The 16,980-nt window shown below is 59.2% G+C and overlaps 1 protein-coding gene across 1 annotated transcript; it reads right to left on the bottom strand.

Moving 5' to 3' along the window:
• Positions 1–4,856: 4,856 nt before the first annotated feature.
• On the bottom strand, positions 4,857–16,611 carry LOC309452897 (voltage-dependent calcium channel gamma-7 subunit; the record flags this gene model as incomplete). The annotated part of the gene is made up of 5 exons (XM_082077557.1): positions 4,857–5,114; positions 8,121–8,266; positions 12,713–12,853; positions 13,847–13,933; positions 16,416–16,611. 5 exons carry the CDS (start codon positions 16,609–16,611, stop codon positions 4,857–4,859), a joined length of 828 nt encoding a protein of 275 aa, XP_081933683.1.
• Positions 16,612–16,980: the final 369 nt, after the last annotated feature.

Here is a 16,980-nt window from a genome sequence, read left to right as displayed (position 1 = left end):
CCCCAGAATCCTCCAGGCCCCCCAAGACCCCCCCGGACCCCAAAACCCCCAAGGGCCCCCCCAAAACGCCCTGATTCCCCCAGACCCCCCAAAATCCTTCCCCCTCCCCCCCCCCCAATCTCTCCAGGGCCCCCCCCAAAGCCTCAGGGTCCCCCCAGGAGCCCCCGGGCCCCCATATCCCTCAGGGCCCCCCCAAAATCTTCAGACCCCTCCAAGACCCCCCAGGACCTCCCCCAAAAGCCCCTAATATCCCCCAGGGCCCCCCAAAACCTCCAGCCCCCCCAAGACCCCCCCCCGGACCTCAACCTCCCCCAGGGCCCCACCAAAGACCCCCGAACCCCCAAAATCCATCAGCCCCCCCGGACCCCTCCCCAAGGACCCCCAGACACCCCAAAATCCTCCAGCCCCCCCGGACCCCCCCAAAGACCCCGGGAAACCCCCCAAATCCTCCAGCGCCCCTAATGCCCCTCAGGGTCCCCCCCAAAACCCCCTCGGACCCCCCCCCCAAATTCCACCCCCCTCGTTTCCCCGTTACCTTCTCAGCGCCGGTTTTGGGGTGCGGGGGGTCCCGGGGGGGGGGTCCTTGTACCGGTTCGGGGGCGTTTTGGGGGGGTCCCGGTGCTGGTTTTGGGGGGTCCCGGTGCCGGTTTTGGGGGTCCCGGTTCCTGTGGGGGTGTCGATGTCCGGGGGGGGTTTTGGGGGTTCCCGGGGGGGTTTTTTGGGGGGTCCCCGTCCCAGTGCCGGTTCCGGTTGCGGCTGCGACGGGCGCGCGGGCGGGGGGGGGAGGGGGGAGCCGGGGGGGGGGGCGGGGCCCCCCCGGGCCGGGGAAAAAAAAAGGGTGGGGGGGGAAGAGAGGGGAGGAGCTTCGCAGGTGACGTCAGCGAAGGGCGGGGTTAAGCGAGTGGGCGGGGTTGCCATGGAGACGGGGATGCGGGGGGGGCGGGTCCTGGCAACGGGGAGGACACGCCCCCCTGGGGGGGGGGGCGGGAATGGGGGGGTCTGGGTCTGGACTCACTCCCATTGACCCCCCAGGTCCTAATTGGCCCCCCAGCCGCTAATTGGCCCCCAGACCTTAATTACCCCATCACCACCCCATTGTGCCCCTAATTGTGCAATCACCCCAAAATTGCCCCCCAGCCTTAATTGCCCCATTGTCCCCATCACCCCACTTGCCCCAGCCCCTAATTCCCCCCCAGCCGCTAATTGGCCCCAGTCCCTAATTGCCCCCCTACCCTAATTGCCCCCCAGTCCCTAATTTCCCCCCCAGCCCCTAATTGCCCCATACCCCCCCAGTGCTCCCCAGCCCTCAATTGCTCCCTAATTGGCCCCATCACCCCCCTATTGCCCTCCCACTCTAATTGCCCCCCCAACCCCTAATTCCCCCCATTCCGTGCACTATTTTGGGGGTCCCAGGGGTATTTTTGGGGGGGGGGTATCACACAGGGGGGTGTAATTTAAATCCTTTATTGAGGTCGCGTCGCTCCCTATTTACATATCGTACAGCGGGGGGGGGGGGGGGAGGAGCGGGGTGGCCCCCCGACACCCCCTCAGCCCCATGTCCCCCCAATGGTCCCCCCCGCCGCCCCCACTTTGGGGTGTTTAACCCACCCCCCCCGCCCCCCCCTCTATTTTATTTGGGGGGGGGGGAAGCTACATATTGAAGCCGTTTATTGCCACAGAAATTGGGGGGGGGGGTGTCCTCCCCATCCACCCCCCCAACTGAGGAACCCAGGCGTCCGGGCTCCCCCTTTATCCCCCCACCCCAAAGCTGCCCCCCCCCCCCAAAAGGACCCAGGCGTCCAGGGCCCCCCGCATTGCTCTAGGACCACCCCCACCAAAAAGGACCCAGGCGTCCGGGACCCCCCCTCGCCCCCCCAATTTGTGCTAACGGGGCCGACCCCACCGTGGACCAGCCAGGCGGGGGGCAAGGGGCAGAGGTCAAAGGTCAGGGGAAGACCCTTTAAATTGGGGTGGGGGAGGGGGGGGCAAAGCATCATTAAAGCCGAAGGGGCTCGAAAGCAGCGGAGGCCCCTGGGGGGGCTGGGGCTGGTCTGTGCCCCCCCCCCCATCACGCTCAGGGTCCTTTCCTGGGACCCCGGGGTCAATGGGGACACAATCAAGATGGCGGCCGAGCCGCTTCCTGTCTGGCGTTGGGCGTTGTCCGGGGACAAGATGGCCGCCGAACCGCGTTGGCCGTGGATGGCGGAACAAGATGGCTGCCAGGTCATGGCATGGCCGTCACTGGCTGTGGTGGCACAAGATGGCCGACAAGGTTCTTCCTGTCCGCCATTGGATATGGCGACAGGAGAAAATGGCCGCCAAGGGTCATCTTGACCACCATTGGCTGCAGCGACAGGAGAAGATGGCCGACAAGGTCCCTCCTCTCCGTCATTGGCCACAGGGGAAAGACAAAATGGCCGCCGAGGCTCTTCCTGGTCATCATTGGCCACGGTGACAGGAGAAGATGGCCGACAAGCTGTGTTGGCCACTGTGGCTAGCAAAGATGGCCGACAAGGTCCCTCCTCTCCACCATTGGCCATGGTGACAGGACAAGATGGCTGACAAGGTTCCTCCTGTCCCTCATTGGTCATAGTGACAGAAAATGGCCGCCATGGTCCCTGCTGACAACCAATGGCCATGGTGGGAAGAGAAAATGGCCACCAGAGCTCATCCTGGTCATCATTGGCTGTGGTGGCGAGAGAAAATGGCTGACAAGGCTCATGTTGACCACGATTGGCCACAGTGATGGGAGAAGATGGCCGACAAGGTTCCTCCTGTCCCTCATTGGCCAGGGTGACAGAAGATGGCCGCCATGGTCTCTCCTGACCATCATTGGCTGTGGTGGCAAGAGAAAATGGCCGCCAAGGTTCCTCCTCTCCATCATTGGCCAAGGTGGCAAGAGAAAATGGCCGCCATGGCTCATCCTGACCACCATTGGCCACGGCAGCAGGAGAAGATGGCCGACAAGGTTCCTCCTGTCCCTCATTGGCCAGGACGACAGAAAATGGCCGCCATGGTTCTTCCTGACCATCAATGGCCTTGGCGGCAAGAGAAAATGGCCACCAAGGTCCCCCCGACCCCACTGGCCACAGTGACAGGCCAAGATGGCCGCCAAGGTCCCCCTGACCCCATTGGCCATGGTGACAGGCCAAGATGGCCGCCAATGTTCCCCCAACCCCATTGGCCACCATCACTGGCCAAGATGGCCGCCAATGTTCCCCCAACCCCATTGGCCACCATCACTGGCCAAGATGGCCGCCAATGTTCACCCAACCCCATTGGCCACCATCACTGGCCAAGATGGCCGCCAATGTTCCCCCAACCCCATTGGCCACCATCACTGGCCAAGATGGCCGCCAATGTTCCCCCAACCCCATTGGCCACCATCACTGGCCAAGATGGCCGCCAATGTTCCCCCAACCCCATTGGCCACCATCACTGGCCAAGATGGCCACCAATGTTCACCCAGCCCCATTGGCCACCATCACTGGCCAAGATGGCCACCAATGTTCACCCAACCCCATTGGCCACCATCACTGGCCAAGATGGCCGCCAATGTTCCCCCAACCCCATTGGCCACCATCACTGGCCAAGATGGCCGCCAATGTTCCCCCAACCCCATTGGCCACCATCACTGGCCAAGATGGCCGCTGTGCCATGCTGGCCACCATCGAGGTGCCAAGATGGCCGCCAGTGGCCAGGACAGGCCCGTGGTGGCCGCAGCGGTGGCCTCGTCCCCAGAGGGGACCTGGTGGCCACAGTGTCCCCAACCCCGATGGCCCCAGACCCCCCCATGTCCCCGATGTCCCCAATGTCCCCATGATGTCCCCATGTCCCCCCAATGTCCCTGGTGTCCCCAATGTCCCCATGTCCCCCCAATGTCCCCATGTCCCCCCAATGTCCCCATGATGTCCCCATGATGTCCCAATGTCCCTGGTGTCCCCAATGTCCCCCCAATGTCCCCACGATATCCCCATGTCACTGGTGTCCCCAATGTCCCCCATATCCCCCTAATGTCGTCAGTTCCCCCCATGATGTCCCCCTGTCTCCATCACCCCCATGTCCCCCCATGTCCCCTGTCCCCTAGCAGGGTGACGTCGACAGGTGCCCCCCCTGCGGGTACTGGATGGCGGGGGGGTCACTGTGTCACCCTGATGATTGACAGCTCGGGGGTCCCCAACATCCCCATCACCCCCGTGTCCCCATCACCCCCATGTCCCCCTATGTCCCCCATCACCGCCATGTCCCCCCCATGTCCCCCATGTCCCCTGTCCCCTAGCAGGGTGACGTCGACAGGTGCCCCCCCCGCGGGTACTGGATGGCGGGGGCGGGTCACTGTGTCACCCTGATGATTGACAGCTCGGGGGTCCCCAATGTCCCCATCACCCCCGATGTCCCCATCACCCCCATGTCCCCCCATGTCCCCCCCATGTCCCCCATGTCCCCTGTCCCCTAGCAGGGTGACCTCAACAGGTGCCCCCCCCGCAGGTACTGGAAGGTGGGGGGGTAGTTGTGTCACCCTGATGATTGACAGCTCGGGGGTCCCCATCACCCCCATGTCCCCGATGTCCCCATCACCCCCATGACCCCCATCATCCCCATCACTCCGATGTCCCCATCACCCCCATGTCCCCATCACCCCCATGTCCCCCCATGTCCCCTGTCCCCTAGCAGGGTGACGTCGACAGGTGCCCCCCCCGCGGGTACTGGATGGCGGGGGGGTCACTGTGTCACCCTGATGATTGACAGCTCGGGGGTCCCCAATGTCCCCATCATCCCCGATGTCCCCATGACCCCCATGTCCCCCTATGTCCCCCATGTCCCCATCACCCCCATGTCCCCATGTCCCCTGTCCCCTAGCAGGGTGACGTGGACAGGTGCCCCCCCCGCGGGTACTGGATGGCGGGGGGGTAGCTCTGCGTCATCCTGATTGACAGCTCGGACGAGGCGTCGGACGCGCTGCGGGGGCGGGGCCAGGCGCGGGGCTGCAGGAATTGCCCCGACAGCCCCGAGCAGGCGCTGAGCCGGGGGCGCAGCAGCCCCGGGGGGGCCCGGTACAGCTCCTCCTCCGCGTAGCGCTTGGTGAACAGGTACACGGACATCACCCCCGCGCCCTGCGGGGACACACGGGGACAGTCACCGGGACCGCCACATCCGCGGGCAACAGCGTGCAAGGGTGTGCAAGGGTGTGCAATGGTGAACAGGTACACGGACATCACCCCCGCGCCCTGCGGGGACACACGGGGACAGTCACCGGGACCGCCGGCACCGCGGGCAACAGCGTGCAACAACGTGCAATGGTGTGCAAGGGTTTGCAAGAGGTTGCAATGGGGTGCAAGGGTTTGCAGTGATTTGCAATGGAGTGCAATGGTGTGCAAGGGTTTGTAATGGAGTGCAAGGGTGTGCAATGGTGTGCAAGGGTTTGCAATGGAGTGCAATGGTGTGCAATGGTGTGCAAGGGTTTGTAATGGTTTGCAAGGGTGTGCAAAGGTTTGCAATGGTGTGCAAGGGTGTGCAATGGTGTGCAAGGGTTTGCAATGGAGTGCAAGGGTTTGCAATGGTGTGTAAGGGTTTGTAATGATTTGCAAGGGTGTGCAAAGGTTTGTAATGGTGTGCAAGGGTTTGCAATAGAGTGCAATGGTGTGCAAGGGTTTGCAAGGGTGTGCAATGGTGTGCAAGGGTTGGCAAGGGTGTGCAATGGTGAACAGGTACGCGGACATCACCCCCGCGCCCTGCGGGGACACGGGGACACGTCACCGGGACCGCCACATCCGCGTGCAACAGCGTGCAAGGGTGTGCAAGGGTGTGCAATGGTGAACAGGTACACGGACATCACCCCCGCGCCCTGCGGGGACACGGGACAGTCACCGCCGGCACAGAGAAATCCGCGTGCAATGGTGTGCAAGGGTGTGCAAGAGGTTGCAATAGAGTGCAAGGGTTTGCAAGGGTTTGCAATGGTGTGCAAGGGCTTGCAATGGTGTGCAAGGGTTTGCAATGGTGTGCAATAGTGTGCAAGGGTGTGCAATGGTGTGCAACGGTGTGCAAGGGTTTGCAATAGAGTGCAATGGTGTGCAAGGGTTTGCAATGGTGTGCAAGGGTTTGTAATGGTTTACAAGGGTGTGCAAAGGTTTGCAATGGTTTGCAAGAGTGTGCAATGGTGTGCAATGGTGTGCAATGGAGTGCAAGGGTATGCAATGGTGTGCAAGGGTTTGCAATGGAGTGCAATGGTGTGCAAGGGTTTGAAAGGGTGTGCAAAGGTTTGCAATGGTGTGCAAGGGTTTGCAATGGTGTGCAAGAGTTTGCAATGGAGTGCAATGGAGTGCAATGGTGTGCAAGGGTTTGCAATGGTGCACAAGGGTGTGCAAGGGTGCACAAGGGTTTGCAAGGGTGTGCAAGGGTTTGCAATGGTGTGTAAGGGTTTGCAATGGTGTGCAAGGGTTTGCAATGGAGTGCAATGTTGTGCAAGGGTTGGCAAGGGTGTGCAATGGTGAACAGGTACACGGACATCACCCCCGCGCCCTGCGGGGACACGGGGACAGTCACCGGGACCGCCACATCCGCGGGCAACAGCGTGCAAGGGTGTGCAAGGGTTTGCAACAGCGTGCAAGGGTTTGCAAGGGATTGCAAGAGTTTGCAATGGAGTGCAAGGGTGTGCAAAGGTTTGCGAGGGTGTGCAAGGGTTTGCAAGGGTGTGCAATGGTGTGCAAGGGTTTGCAATGGTTTGCAAGAGTGTGCAATGGTGTGCAAGGGGTTGCAATGGTGTGCAATGGAGTGCAAGGGTTTGCAATGGTGTGCAAGGGTTTGTAATGGTTTGCAAGGGTGTGCAAAGGTTTGCAATGGTTTGCAAGAGTGTGCAATGGTGTGCAATGGAGTGCAATGGTTTGCAATGGTGTGCAATGGTGTGCAAGGGTTTGCAATGGTGTGCAAGGGTTTGCAATGGAGTGCAAGGGTGTGCAAGGGTTTGCAATGGTGTGCAAGTGTTTGCAATGGAGCGCAAGGGTGTGCAATGGTGTGCAAGGGTGTGCAAGGGTGTGAAAGGGTTTGTAATAGTGTGCAATGGTGTGCAAGGGTTTGCAATGGAGTGCAAGGGTTTGCAATGGTGTACAAGGGTGTGCAAGGGTTTGCAAGGGTGTGCAATGGTGTGCAAGGGTTTGCAAGGGTTTGTAATAGTGTGCAATGGTGTGCAAGGGTTTGCAATGGTGTGCAATGGTGTGCAAGGGCTTGCAATGGTGTGCAAGGGTTTGCAATGGAGTGCAATGGAGTACAAGGGTTTGCAAGGGTGTGCAAGGGTTTGCAGTGGTGTGCAAGGGCTTGCAATGGAGTGCAAGGGAGTGCAAGGGAGTGCAATGGTGTGCAAGGGATTGCAAGGATGTGCAAGGGTTTGCAATGGAGTGCAAGGGTTTGCAAGGGTTTGTAATGGTGTGCAATGGTGAGTGCGCGGTGAATATGCAATGGTGTGCAATAGTGTGCAATGCATGTGCAATGGTGTGAGATGGTGTGCAATGGTGTGCAATGGTGTGCAATAGTGACTGTGCAATGGTGTGCGCTGGTGAGTGTGCAATGGTGTGCGCTGGTGAGTGTGCAATGGTGTGCAGTGAGTGTGCAATGTTGTGCGATGGTGAGTGTGCAATGGTGAGTGTGCAATAGTGTGCGCTGGTGTGCAATGGTGAGTGTGCAATGTTGTGCGATGGTGAGTGCAATGGTGTGTGTGCAATGGTGTGCAGTGAGTGTGCAATGGTGTGCAATGGTGAGTGTGCGATGGTGAGTGTGCAATGGTGAGTGTGCAATGGTGTGCAATGGTTTGTAATGATTTGCAATGGTGTGCAGTGGTGTGCAATGGCGTGCAATGGTGAGCGCGCAGTGAGTGTGCAATGTTGTGCGATTGTGAGTGTGCAATGGTGAGTGTGCAATGGTGTGCGATGGTGAGTGTGCAACGGTGTGCAGTGAGTGTGCAAGGGTTTGCAATGGAGTGCAATGGTGTGCAAGGGTTTGCAATGGAGTGCAAGGGTTTGCAAATGTTTGCAATGGTTTGTAATGGTTTGAAATGGTTTGTAATGGTGTGCGCTGGTGTGCAGTGAGTGTGCAACGGTGTGCAGTGAGTGTGCGAGGCGCGCCGTCACCTCTTTGAGCAGGAAGGAGGAGGCGGCGAAGGCGAAGCTCCAGCCGTAGCGGTACTGGAAGTACTGGTCCGATCCACTGGGCCGGTTCATCACCTCGTCGTTGATGCTGGAGATGTACAGCACCAGCCCCACCACCAGAGACAGCCCTGGGGGGGCCCCAAAATAACCCCCGGTCATGGGGGGACCCCAAAACAACCCCTGGGGGGGCTGGAGAGAACCAGCCCCACCACCAGAGACAGCCCTGGGGGGGCCCCAAAATAACCCCCGGTCATGGGGGGACCCCAAAACAACCCCTGGGGGGCTGGAGAGCACCAGCCCCACCACCAGAGACAGCCCTGGGGGGGCCCCAAAATAACCCCCGGTCATGGGGGGACCCCAAAACAACCCCTGGGGGGCTGGAGAGAACCAGCCCCAGCACCAGAGACAGCCCTGGGGGGGCCCCAAAATAACCCCGTGGGCACGGGGGGACCCCAAAACAACCCCTGGGGGGCTGGAGAGAACCAGCCCCACCACCAGAGACAGCCCTGGGGGGGCCCCAAAATAACCCCCGGTCATGGGGGGACCCCAAAACAACCCCTGGGGGGCTGGAGAGAACCAGCCCCAGCACCAGAGACAGCCCTGGGGGGGCCCCAAAATAACCCCGTGGGCACGGGGGGACCCCAAAACAACCCCTGGGGGGCTGGAGAGAACCAGCCCCACCACCAGAGACAGCCCTGGGGGGGCCCCGAAACACCCCATGGGCACGGGGGGACCCCAAAACACCCCCTGGGGGGGCTGGAGAGAACCAGCCCCACCACCAGAGACAGCCCTGGGGACCCCAAAATAACCCCCGGTCACAGGGGGACCCCAAAACACCCCCTGGGGCACGGGGGGACCCCAAAACACCCCTGGTCACTATGGGGGACCCCAAAAACACCCCCTGGGGCAACAGGGGGACCCCAGAAACACCCCCTGGGGGGGCTGGAGAGAACCAGCCCCACCACCAGAGACAGCCCTGGGGGGGCCCGAAACACCCCCATAGGCACGGGGGGACCCCAAAATAACCCCCATAGGCACGGGGGGACCCCAAAATAACCCCCATGGGCACGGGGGGACCCCAAAACAACCCCTGGGGGGGCTGGAGAGAACCAGCCCCAGCACCAGCAACAGCCCTGGGGGGGCCCAGACACCCCCAAAACACCCCTGGTCACTGGGGGGGACCCCAAAATAACCTGATGGGCACAGGGGGACCCCAAAACACCCCTGGGGGGGGCTGGAGAGAACCAGCACCAGCACCAGCGACAGCCTGGGGACCCCAAAATAATCCTTATGGGCACGGGGGGACCCCAAAACAACCCCTATGGGCACGGGGGGACCCTGAAACCCTGGGGCTGATCTGGGGTCCCTGGGGGGTGCTATGGGGGTGTCCAGTTTGGGGGGCTCAGGGGTGTTCTGGGGGGTCCCTGGGATGTTTTTTGGGGTCTATAAGGTGTTTTGGGGGGTCCATAGGTGGTTTTGGGGGGGTCTCCCATTGGAGAGGATGATGAAGATGCTGCAGATGAAGAGCAGCAGCGTGTGATGGGGATTTGGGGGTTTGGGTCAGTTTTGGGGGTCCCTTGGGGTGCTATGGGGGTGTCAGGTTTGGGGGTGTTTTGGGGGGTCCATAGGGAGTTTTGGGGGGTCTATAGGGGGTTTTGGGGGGTCTATAGGGGGTTTTGGGGGGTCTATAGGTGGTTTTGGGGGGTCTCCCATGGGAGAGGATGATGAAGATGCTGCAGAAGAGCAGCAGCATGTGCTGGGGAATGGGGGCTTGGGGGTCATTTTGGGGCAGTTTTTGGGGTCCCTGGGGGGCGTTATGGGGGTGCCCGGTTTGGGGGGGTTTTGGAGGGTCCATAGGGAGTTTTGGGGGGTCTATAGGGGTTTTGGGGGGTCCATAGGGGGTGTTTGGGGGGTCTATAGGTGGTTTTGGGGGGTCTCCCATTGGAGAGGATGATGAAGATGCTGCAGATGAAGAGCAGCAGCGTTTGATGGAGATTGGGGGGTTTGGGTCAGTTTTTGGGGTCCCTGGAGGGTGCTATGGGGGTGTCCGGTTTGGGGGGCTCAGGGGTGTTCTGGGGGGGTCCCTGGGATGTTTTAGGGGGGTCTATAGGGGGTTTTGGGGGTCCATAGGTGGTTTGGGGGGTCTCCCATGGGAGAGGATGATGAAGATGCTGCAGAAGAGCAGCAGCATGTGCTGGGGATTGGGGGCTTGGGGGTCATTTTGGGTCAGTTTTTGGGGTCCCTGGGGGGTGCTATGGGGGTGCCCGGTTTGGGGGGGTTTTGGGGGGTCCATAGGGGTGTTTGGGGGTCCATAGGGGGTGTTTGGGGGGTCTATAGGGGTTTTGGGGGGTTTCCCATGGGAGAGGATGAAGAAGGTGCTGCAGATGAAGAGCAGCAGCGTGTGATGGAGATTGGGGGGTTTGGGTCAGTTTTTGGGGTCCCTGGGGGGTGCTATGGGGGTGTCTGGTTTGGGGGTGTTTTGGGGGGTCCATAGGGAGTTTTGGGGGGTCTATAGGGGTTTTGGGGGGTCCATAGGGGGTGTTTGGGGGTTCCATAGGTGGTTTTGGGGGGTCTCCCATGGGAGAGGATGATGAAGATGCTGCAGATGAAGAGCAGCAGCGTGTGATGGGGATTTGGGGGTTTGGGGGTCATTTTGGGTCAGTTTTTGGGGTCCCTGGGGGGTGCTATGGGGGTGCCCGGTTTGGGGGGGTTTTGGGGGGTCCATAGGGGTGTTTGGGGGTCCATAGGGGGTGTTTGGGGGGTCTATAGGGGTTTTGGGGGGTCTCCCATTGGAGAGGATGATGAAGATGCTGCAGATGAAGAGCAGCAGCCTGTGATGGGGATTTGGGGGTTTGGGTCAGTTTTTGGGGTCCCTGGGGGGTGCTATGGGGGTGTCAGGTTTGGGGGTGTTTTGGGGGTCCATAGGGAGTTTTGGGGGGTCTACAGGGGGTTTTGGGGGGTCCATAGGTGGTTTTGGGGGGTCTCCCATTGGAGAGGATGATGAAGATGCTGCAGATGAAGAGCAGCAGCGTTTGATGGAGATTGGGGGGTTTGGGTCAGTTTTTGGGGTCCCTTGGGGGCGCTATGGGGGTGTCCAGTTTGGGGGGGGTTTTGGGGGTCCATAGGGGTGTTTTGAGGGTCTATAGGTGGTTTTGGGGGGTCTCCCATTGGAGAGGATGATGAAGATGCTGCAGATGAAGAGCAGCAGCGTGTGATGGGGATTTGGGGGTTTGGGTCAGTTTTTGGGGTCCCTGGGGGGTGCTATGGGGGTACCCAGTTTGGGGGGCTCAGGGGTGTTCTGGGGGGGTCCCTGGGATGTTTTAGGGGGGTCTATAGGGTGTTTTGGGGGTCCATAGGTGGTTTGGGGGGGTCTCCCATGGGAGAGGATGATGAAGATGCTGCAGAAGAGCAGCAGCGTGTGATGGGGATTGGGGGCTTGGGGGTCATTTTGGGTCAGTTTTTGGGGTCCCTGGGGGGTGCTATGGGGGTGCCCGGTTTGGGGGGGTTTTGGAGGGTCCATAGGGGTGTTTGGGGGTCCATAGGGGGTGTTTGGGGGGTCTATAGGGGTTTTGGGGGGTCTCCCATTGGAGAGGATGATGAAGATGCTGCAGATGAAGAGCAGCAGCGTTTGATGGAGATTGGGGGGTTTGGGTCAGTTTTTGGGGTCCCCGGGGGGTGCTATGGGGGTGTCCGGTTTGGGGGGCTCAGGGGTGTTCTGGGGGGGTCCCTGGGATGTTTTAGGGGGGTCTATAGGGTGTTTTGGGGGGTCCATAGGTGGTTTTGGGGGGTCTCCCATGGGAGAGGATGATGAAGATGCTGCAGAAGAGCAGCAGCGTGTGCTGGGGAATGGGGGCTTGGGGGTCATTTTGGGGCAGTTTTTGGGGTCCCCAGGGGGTGTTATGGGGGTGCCCGGTTTGGGGGCTCAGGGGTGTTCTGGGGGGGTCCCTGGGATGTTTTAGGGGGGTCTATAGGGGGTTTTGGGGGTCCATAGGTGGTTTGGGGGGGTCTCCCATGGGAGAGGATGATGAAGATGCTGCAGAAGAGCAGCAGCATGTGCTGGGGAATGGGGTTTGGGGGTCATTTTGGGTCAGTTTTTGGGGTCCCTTGGGGGCGCTATGGGGGTGTCCAGTTTGGGGGGGGTTTTGGGGGTCCATAGGGGTGTTTTGAGGGTCTATAGGTGGTTTTGGGGGGTCTCCCATTGGAGAGGATGATGAAGATGCTGCAGATGAAGAGCAGCAGCGTGTGATGGGGATTTGGGGGTTTGGGTCAGTTTTTGGGGTCCCTGGGGGGTGCTATGGGGGTGTCCGGTTTGGGGGGCTCAGGCGTGTTCTGGGGGGGTCCCTGGGATGTTTTAGGGGGGTCTATAGGGGGTTTTGGGGGTCCATAGGTGGTTTGGGGGGTCTCCCATTGGAGAGGATGATGAAGATGCTGCAGAAGAGCAGCAGCGTGTGCTGGGGATTGGGGGCTTGGGGGTCATTTTGGGCCAGTTTTTGGGGTCCCCGGGGGGTTCTATGGGGGTGCCCGGTTTGGGGGGTCCATAGGGGGTCTCTAGGGGGTTCTGGGGGGTGTCTCACCGGAGAGGATGAAGAAGATGCCGGAGACGAAGGCCAGCAGGGTGCGCTGGGGCCGGATGTGCCCCACGTTGCTGATGACGAAGGCCGTGAAGACGAGGAACAGGCTGACCATGGGGAACGGGGTGGCCGTCCGCACCGTCTCTGCACGGAGGGGACCCTATAGACCCCTATAGATACCTATGGATCCCTAGAGACACCTATAGACCCCTATGGAACCCCACAGACACCTATAGACCCCTATGGAACTCTATAGACCCCTATAGGAACAGGCTGACCATGGGGAACGGGGTGGCCGTCCGCACCGTCTCTGCACGGAGGGGACCCTATAGACCCCTATAGATACCTATGGATCCCTAGAGACACCTATAGACCCCTATGGAACTCTATAGACCCCTATAGGAACAGGCTGACCATGGGGAACGGGGTGGCCGTCCGCACCGTCTCTGCACGGAGGGGACCCTGTAGACCCCTATAGATACCTATGGATCCCTAGAGACACCTATAGACCCCTATGGAACCCCACAGACACCTATAGACCCCTATGGAACTCTATAGACCCCTATAGGAACAGGCTGACCATGGGGAACGGGGTGGCCGTCTCTGCACGGAGGGGACCCTATAGACCCCTATAGATACCTATGGATCCCTAGAGACACCTATAGACCCCTATGGAACCCCACAGACACCTATAGACCCCTATGGAACTCTATAGACCCCTATAGGAACAGGCTGACCATGGGGAACGGGGTGGCCGTCCGCACCGTCTCTGCACGGAGGGGACCCTATAGACCCCTATAGATACCTATGGATCCCTAGAGACACCTATAGACCCCCATGGAACACTATAGACCCCTATGGAACCCCACAGAACCCTATAGGCCCCTACAGAACCCTATAGTCCCCTATAGGAACAGGCTGACCATGGGGAACGGGGTGGCCGTCCGCACCGTCTCTGCATGGAGGGGACCCTATAGAACCCTATGGCACCCTATAGAACCCGTGCACACCATCTCACCACCCCCACAGAAACCATGGAGCCCCCCTGGAACCCCCATAGCCCCTATAGAACCCCTATAGCCCCCCCTAGAAGCCCCGTAGCCCCCATGTCCCCTATGGCCCCCATAGGTGACGCACTGAGGATGTTCTCGGTGTTCTCGGTCACCAGGTTGATCTCGGGCTCCAGGAAATACTCGGAGGCGACGCAGCGACCCTTCTCACGGCCTGGAATGTATAGAATCTATAGGTAGGACCCCACAGAGACCCTTCTCACGGCCTGGAATGTATAGAATCTATAGGTAGGACCCCATAGAGACCCTTCTCACGGCCTGGAATGTATAGAATCTATAGGTAGGACCCCACAGAGACCCTTCTCACGGCCTGGAAATGTATAGAATCTGTAGGTAGGACCCCATAGAGACCCTTCTCACGGCCTGGAATGTATAGAATCTATAGGTAGGACCCCACAGAGACCCTTCTCACGGCCTGGAAATGTATAGAATCTGTAGGTAGGACCCCATAGAGACCCTTCTCATGGCCTGGAATGTATAGAATCTATAGGTAGGACCCCACAGAGACCCTTCTCACGGCCTGGAAATGTATAGAATCTGTAGGTAGGACCCCATAGAGACCCTTCTCATGGCCTGGAATGTATAGAATCTATAGGTAGGACCCCACAGAGACCCTTCTCACGGCCTGGAAATGTATAGAATCTGTAGGTAGGACCCCATAGAGACCCTTCTCATGGCCTGGAATGTATAGAATCTATAGGTAGGACCCCATAGAGACCCTTCTCACGGCCTGGAATGTATAGAATCTATAGGTAGGACCCCACAGAGACCCATTGAGACCCACAGAGACCCTTCTCATGGCCTGCAAATGTAGAGAATCTATAGGTTCTAAACAGGGATGGGGATTTGGGTACCAGTGATGGATTCTGGGATACAGGGATGGGGTTTGGGTACCAGTGATGGATGTTGGGATACAGGGACAGGGTTTTGGGTACCAGTGATGGGGATTTGGGTACCAGTGATGCATGTTGGGATACAGGGATGGGGTTTGGGTACCAGTGATGGATGTGGGATACAGGGATGGGGATTTGGGTACCAGTGATGGGGTTTTGAGGCCCATGGCTGATTTTTGGGATACAGGGATGGGGATTTGGGTACCAGTGATGGGGTTTTGAGGCCCATGGCTGATTTTTGGGATACAGGGATGGGGATTTGGGTACCAGTGATGGATGTTGGGATACAGGGATGGGGTTTGGGATACGGGGATGGGGATTTGGGTACCAGTGATGGAGTTTGGGATACAGGGATGGGGATTTGAGTACCAGTGATGGATGTTGGGATACAGGGATGGGGTTTAGGATACGCGGATGGGGATTTGGGTACCAGTGATGGGGTTTTGAGGCCCATGGCTGGTTTTTGGGATACAGGGATGGGGATTTGGGTACCAGTGATGGGGTTTTGAGGCCCATGGCTGGTTTTTGGGATACAGGGATGGGGATTTGGGTACCAGTGATGGATGTTGGGATACAGGGATGGGTGTTTGGGTACCAGTGATGGATGTTGGGATACAGGGACGGGGTTTTGGGTACCAGTGATGGGGTTTGGGTACCAGTGATGGATTTTGGGATACAGGGATGGGTGTTTGGGTACCAGTGATGGATGTTGGGATACAGGGATGGGGATTTGGGTACCAGTGATGGATTTTGGGATACGGGGATGGGGATTTGGGTACCAGTGATGGGGTTTGGGTACCAGTGATGGATGTTGGGATACAGGGATGGGAATTTGGGTACCAGTGATGGATGTTGGGATACAGGGATGGGGATTTGGGTACCAGTGATGGATTTTGGGATACGGGGATGGGGATTTGGGTACCAGTGATGGGGTTTGGGTACCAGTGATGGATGTTGGGATACAGGGATGGGGATTTGAGTACCAGTGATGGGGTTTTGGGTACCAGTGATGGATTCTGGGATACAGGGATGGGGATTTGGGTACCAGTGATGGATTCTGGGATACAGGGATGGGGTTTGGGATACGGGATGGGGATTTGGGTACCAGTGATGGATGTAGGGATATGGGGATGGGGTTTGGGATACGGGGATGGGGATTTGGGTACCAGTGATGGAGTTTGGGATACAGGGATGGGGATTTGGGTACCAGTGATGGATTCTGGGATACAGGGATGGGGTTTGGGATACGGGGATGGGGATTTGGGTACCAGTGATGGATGTTGGGATACGGGGATGGGGATTTGGGTACCAGTGATGGAGTTTGGGATACAGGGATGGGGATTTGGGTACCAGTGATGGATTCTGGGATACAGGGATGGGGATTTGGGTACCAGTGACGGATGTTGGGATACAGGGATGGGTGTTTGGGTACCAGTGATGGATTCTGGGATACAGGGATGGGATTTGGGATATGGGGATGGGGATTTGGGTACCAGTGATGGATGTTGGGATACAGGGATGGGGTTTGGGATATGGGGATGGGGATTTGGGTACCAGTGATGGATGTTGGGATACAGGGATGGGGATTTGGGTACCAGTGATGGATTCTGGGATACAGGGATGGGGTTTTGAGGCCCATGGCTGGTTTTTGGGATACAGCGATGGGTGTTTGGGTACCAGTGCTGGATCCTGGGATCCAGGGACAGGGATTTGGGTTCCGGGGATGCGGTTTGGGGTACGTACCGGCGAAGAAGCAGACGCGCCAGAGCCCGGCGTGCAGCGCCATGCGCACCTGCGTGCTCTGGTTCTGCGGCAGCACCACCCCCTCCTCCATGTAGAGCCAGTAGTCGGTGCTGACGGCGATGCCCACCAGCAGCAGCCCGCACGCCCCGAACACGCTGCTCAGCAGCGTCAGCGCCCGCGAGCTGCACGAGCTCATCCTGCACCCTGCAACGGGAGCGGGGGGTCAGGGGGGTGTGCGGGGGGGGGTCATGGGGGTTTTGGGGGGTTTCGTGGGGTTTTGGGGGGGTTTCGTGGGGTTTTGGGGGGATACGGGGGGAGTAAAGGGGGTCTGGGGGTGATGGAGAGGGATGCAGGGGATGGAGTGAGGGGTCCTGGGGGTGATGGAAGGGGATATGGGGGGGACATGGGGGGTCACTATGGGGGGATTATTGGGGTTTTGGGGGGGGTTTCATGGGGTTTTGGGGGGATACGGAGGGAGTAAAGGGGATATGGGGGGTGATGGAGAGGGATGCAGGGGATGGAGTTGGGGGGTATTGAGAAGGTTATGGGGGATGGAGTGGAGGGT

The sequence above is a fragment of the Streptopelia decaocto genome (assembly GCF_964273445.1).
Source record: "Streptopelia decaocto genome assembly, contig: HAP1_SCAFFOLD_2209, whole genome shotgun sequence".
In the NCBI taxonomy this organism is placed as follows: Eukaryota; Metazoa; Chordata; class Aves; order Columbiformes; family Columbidae; genus Streptopelia; species Streptopelia decaocto.
The sequence above is the reverse complement of the archived record's forward strand: the minus strand, read 5'-3'. Positions and strand labels throughout refer to the sequence as shown.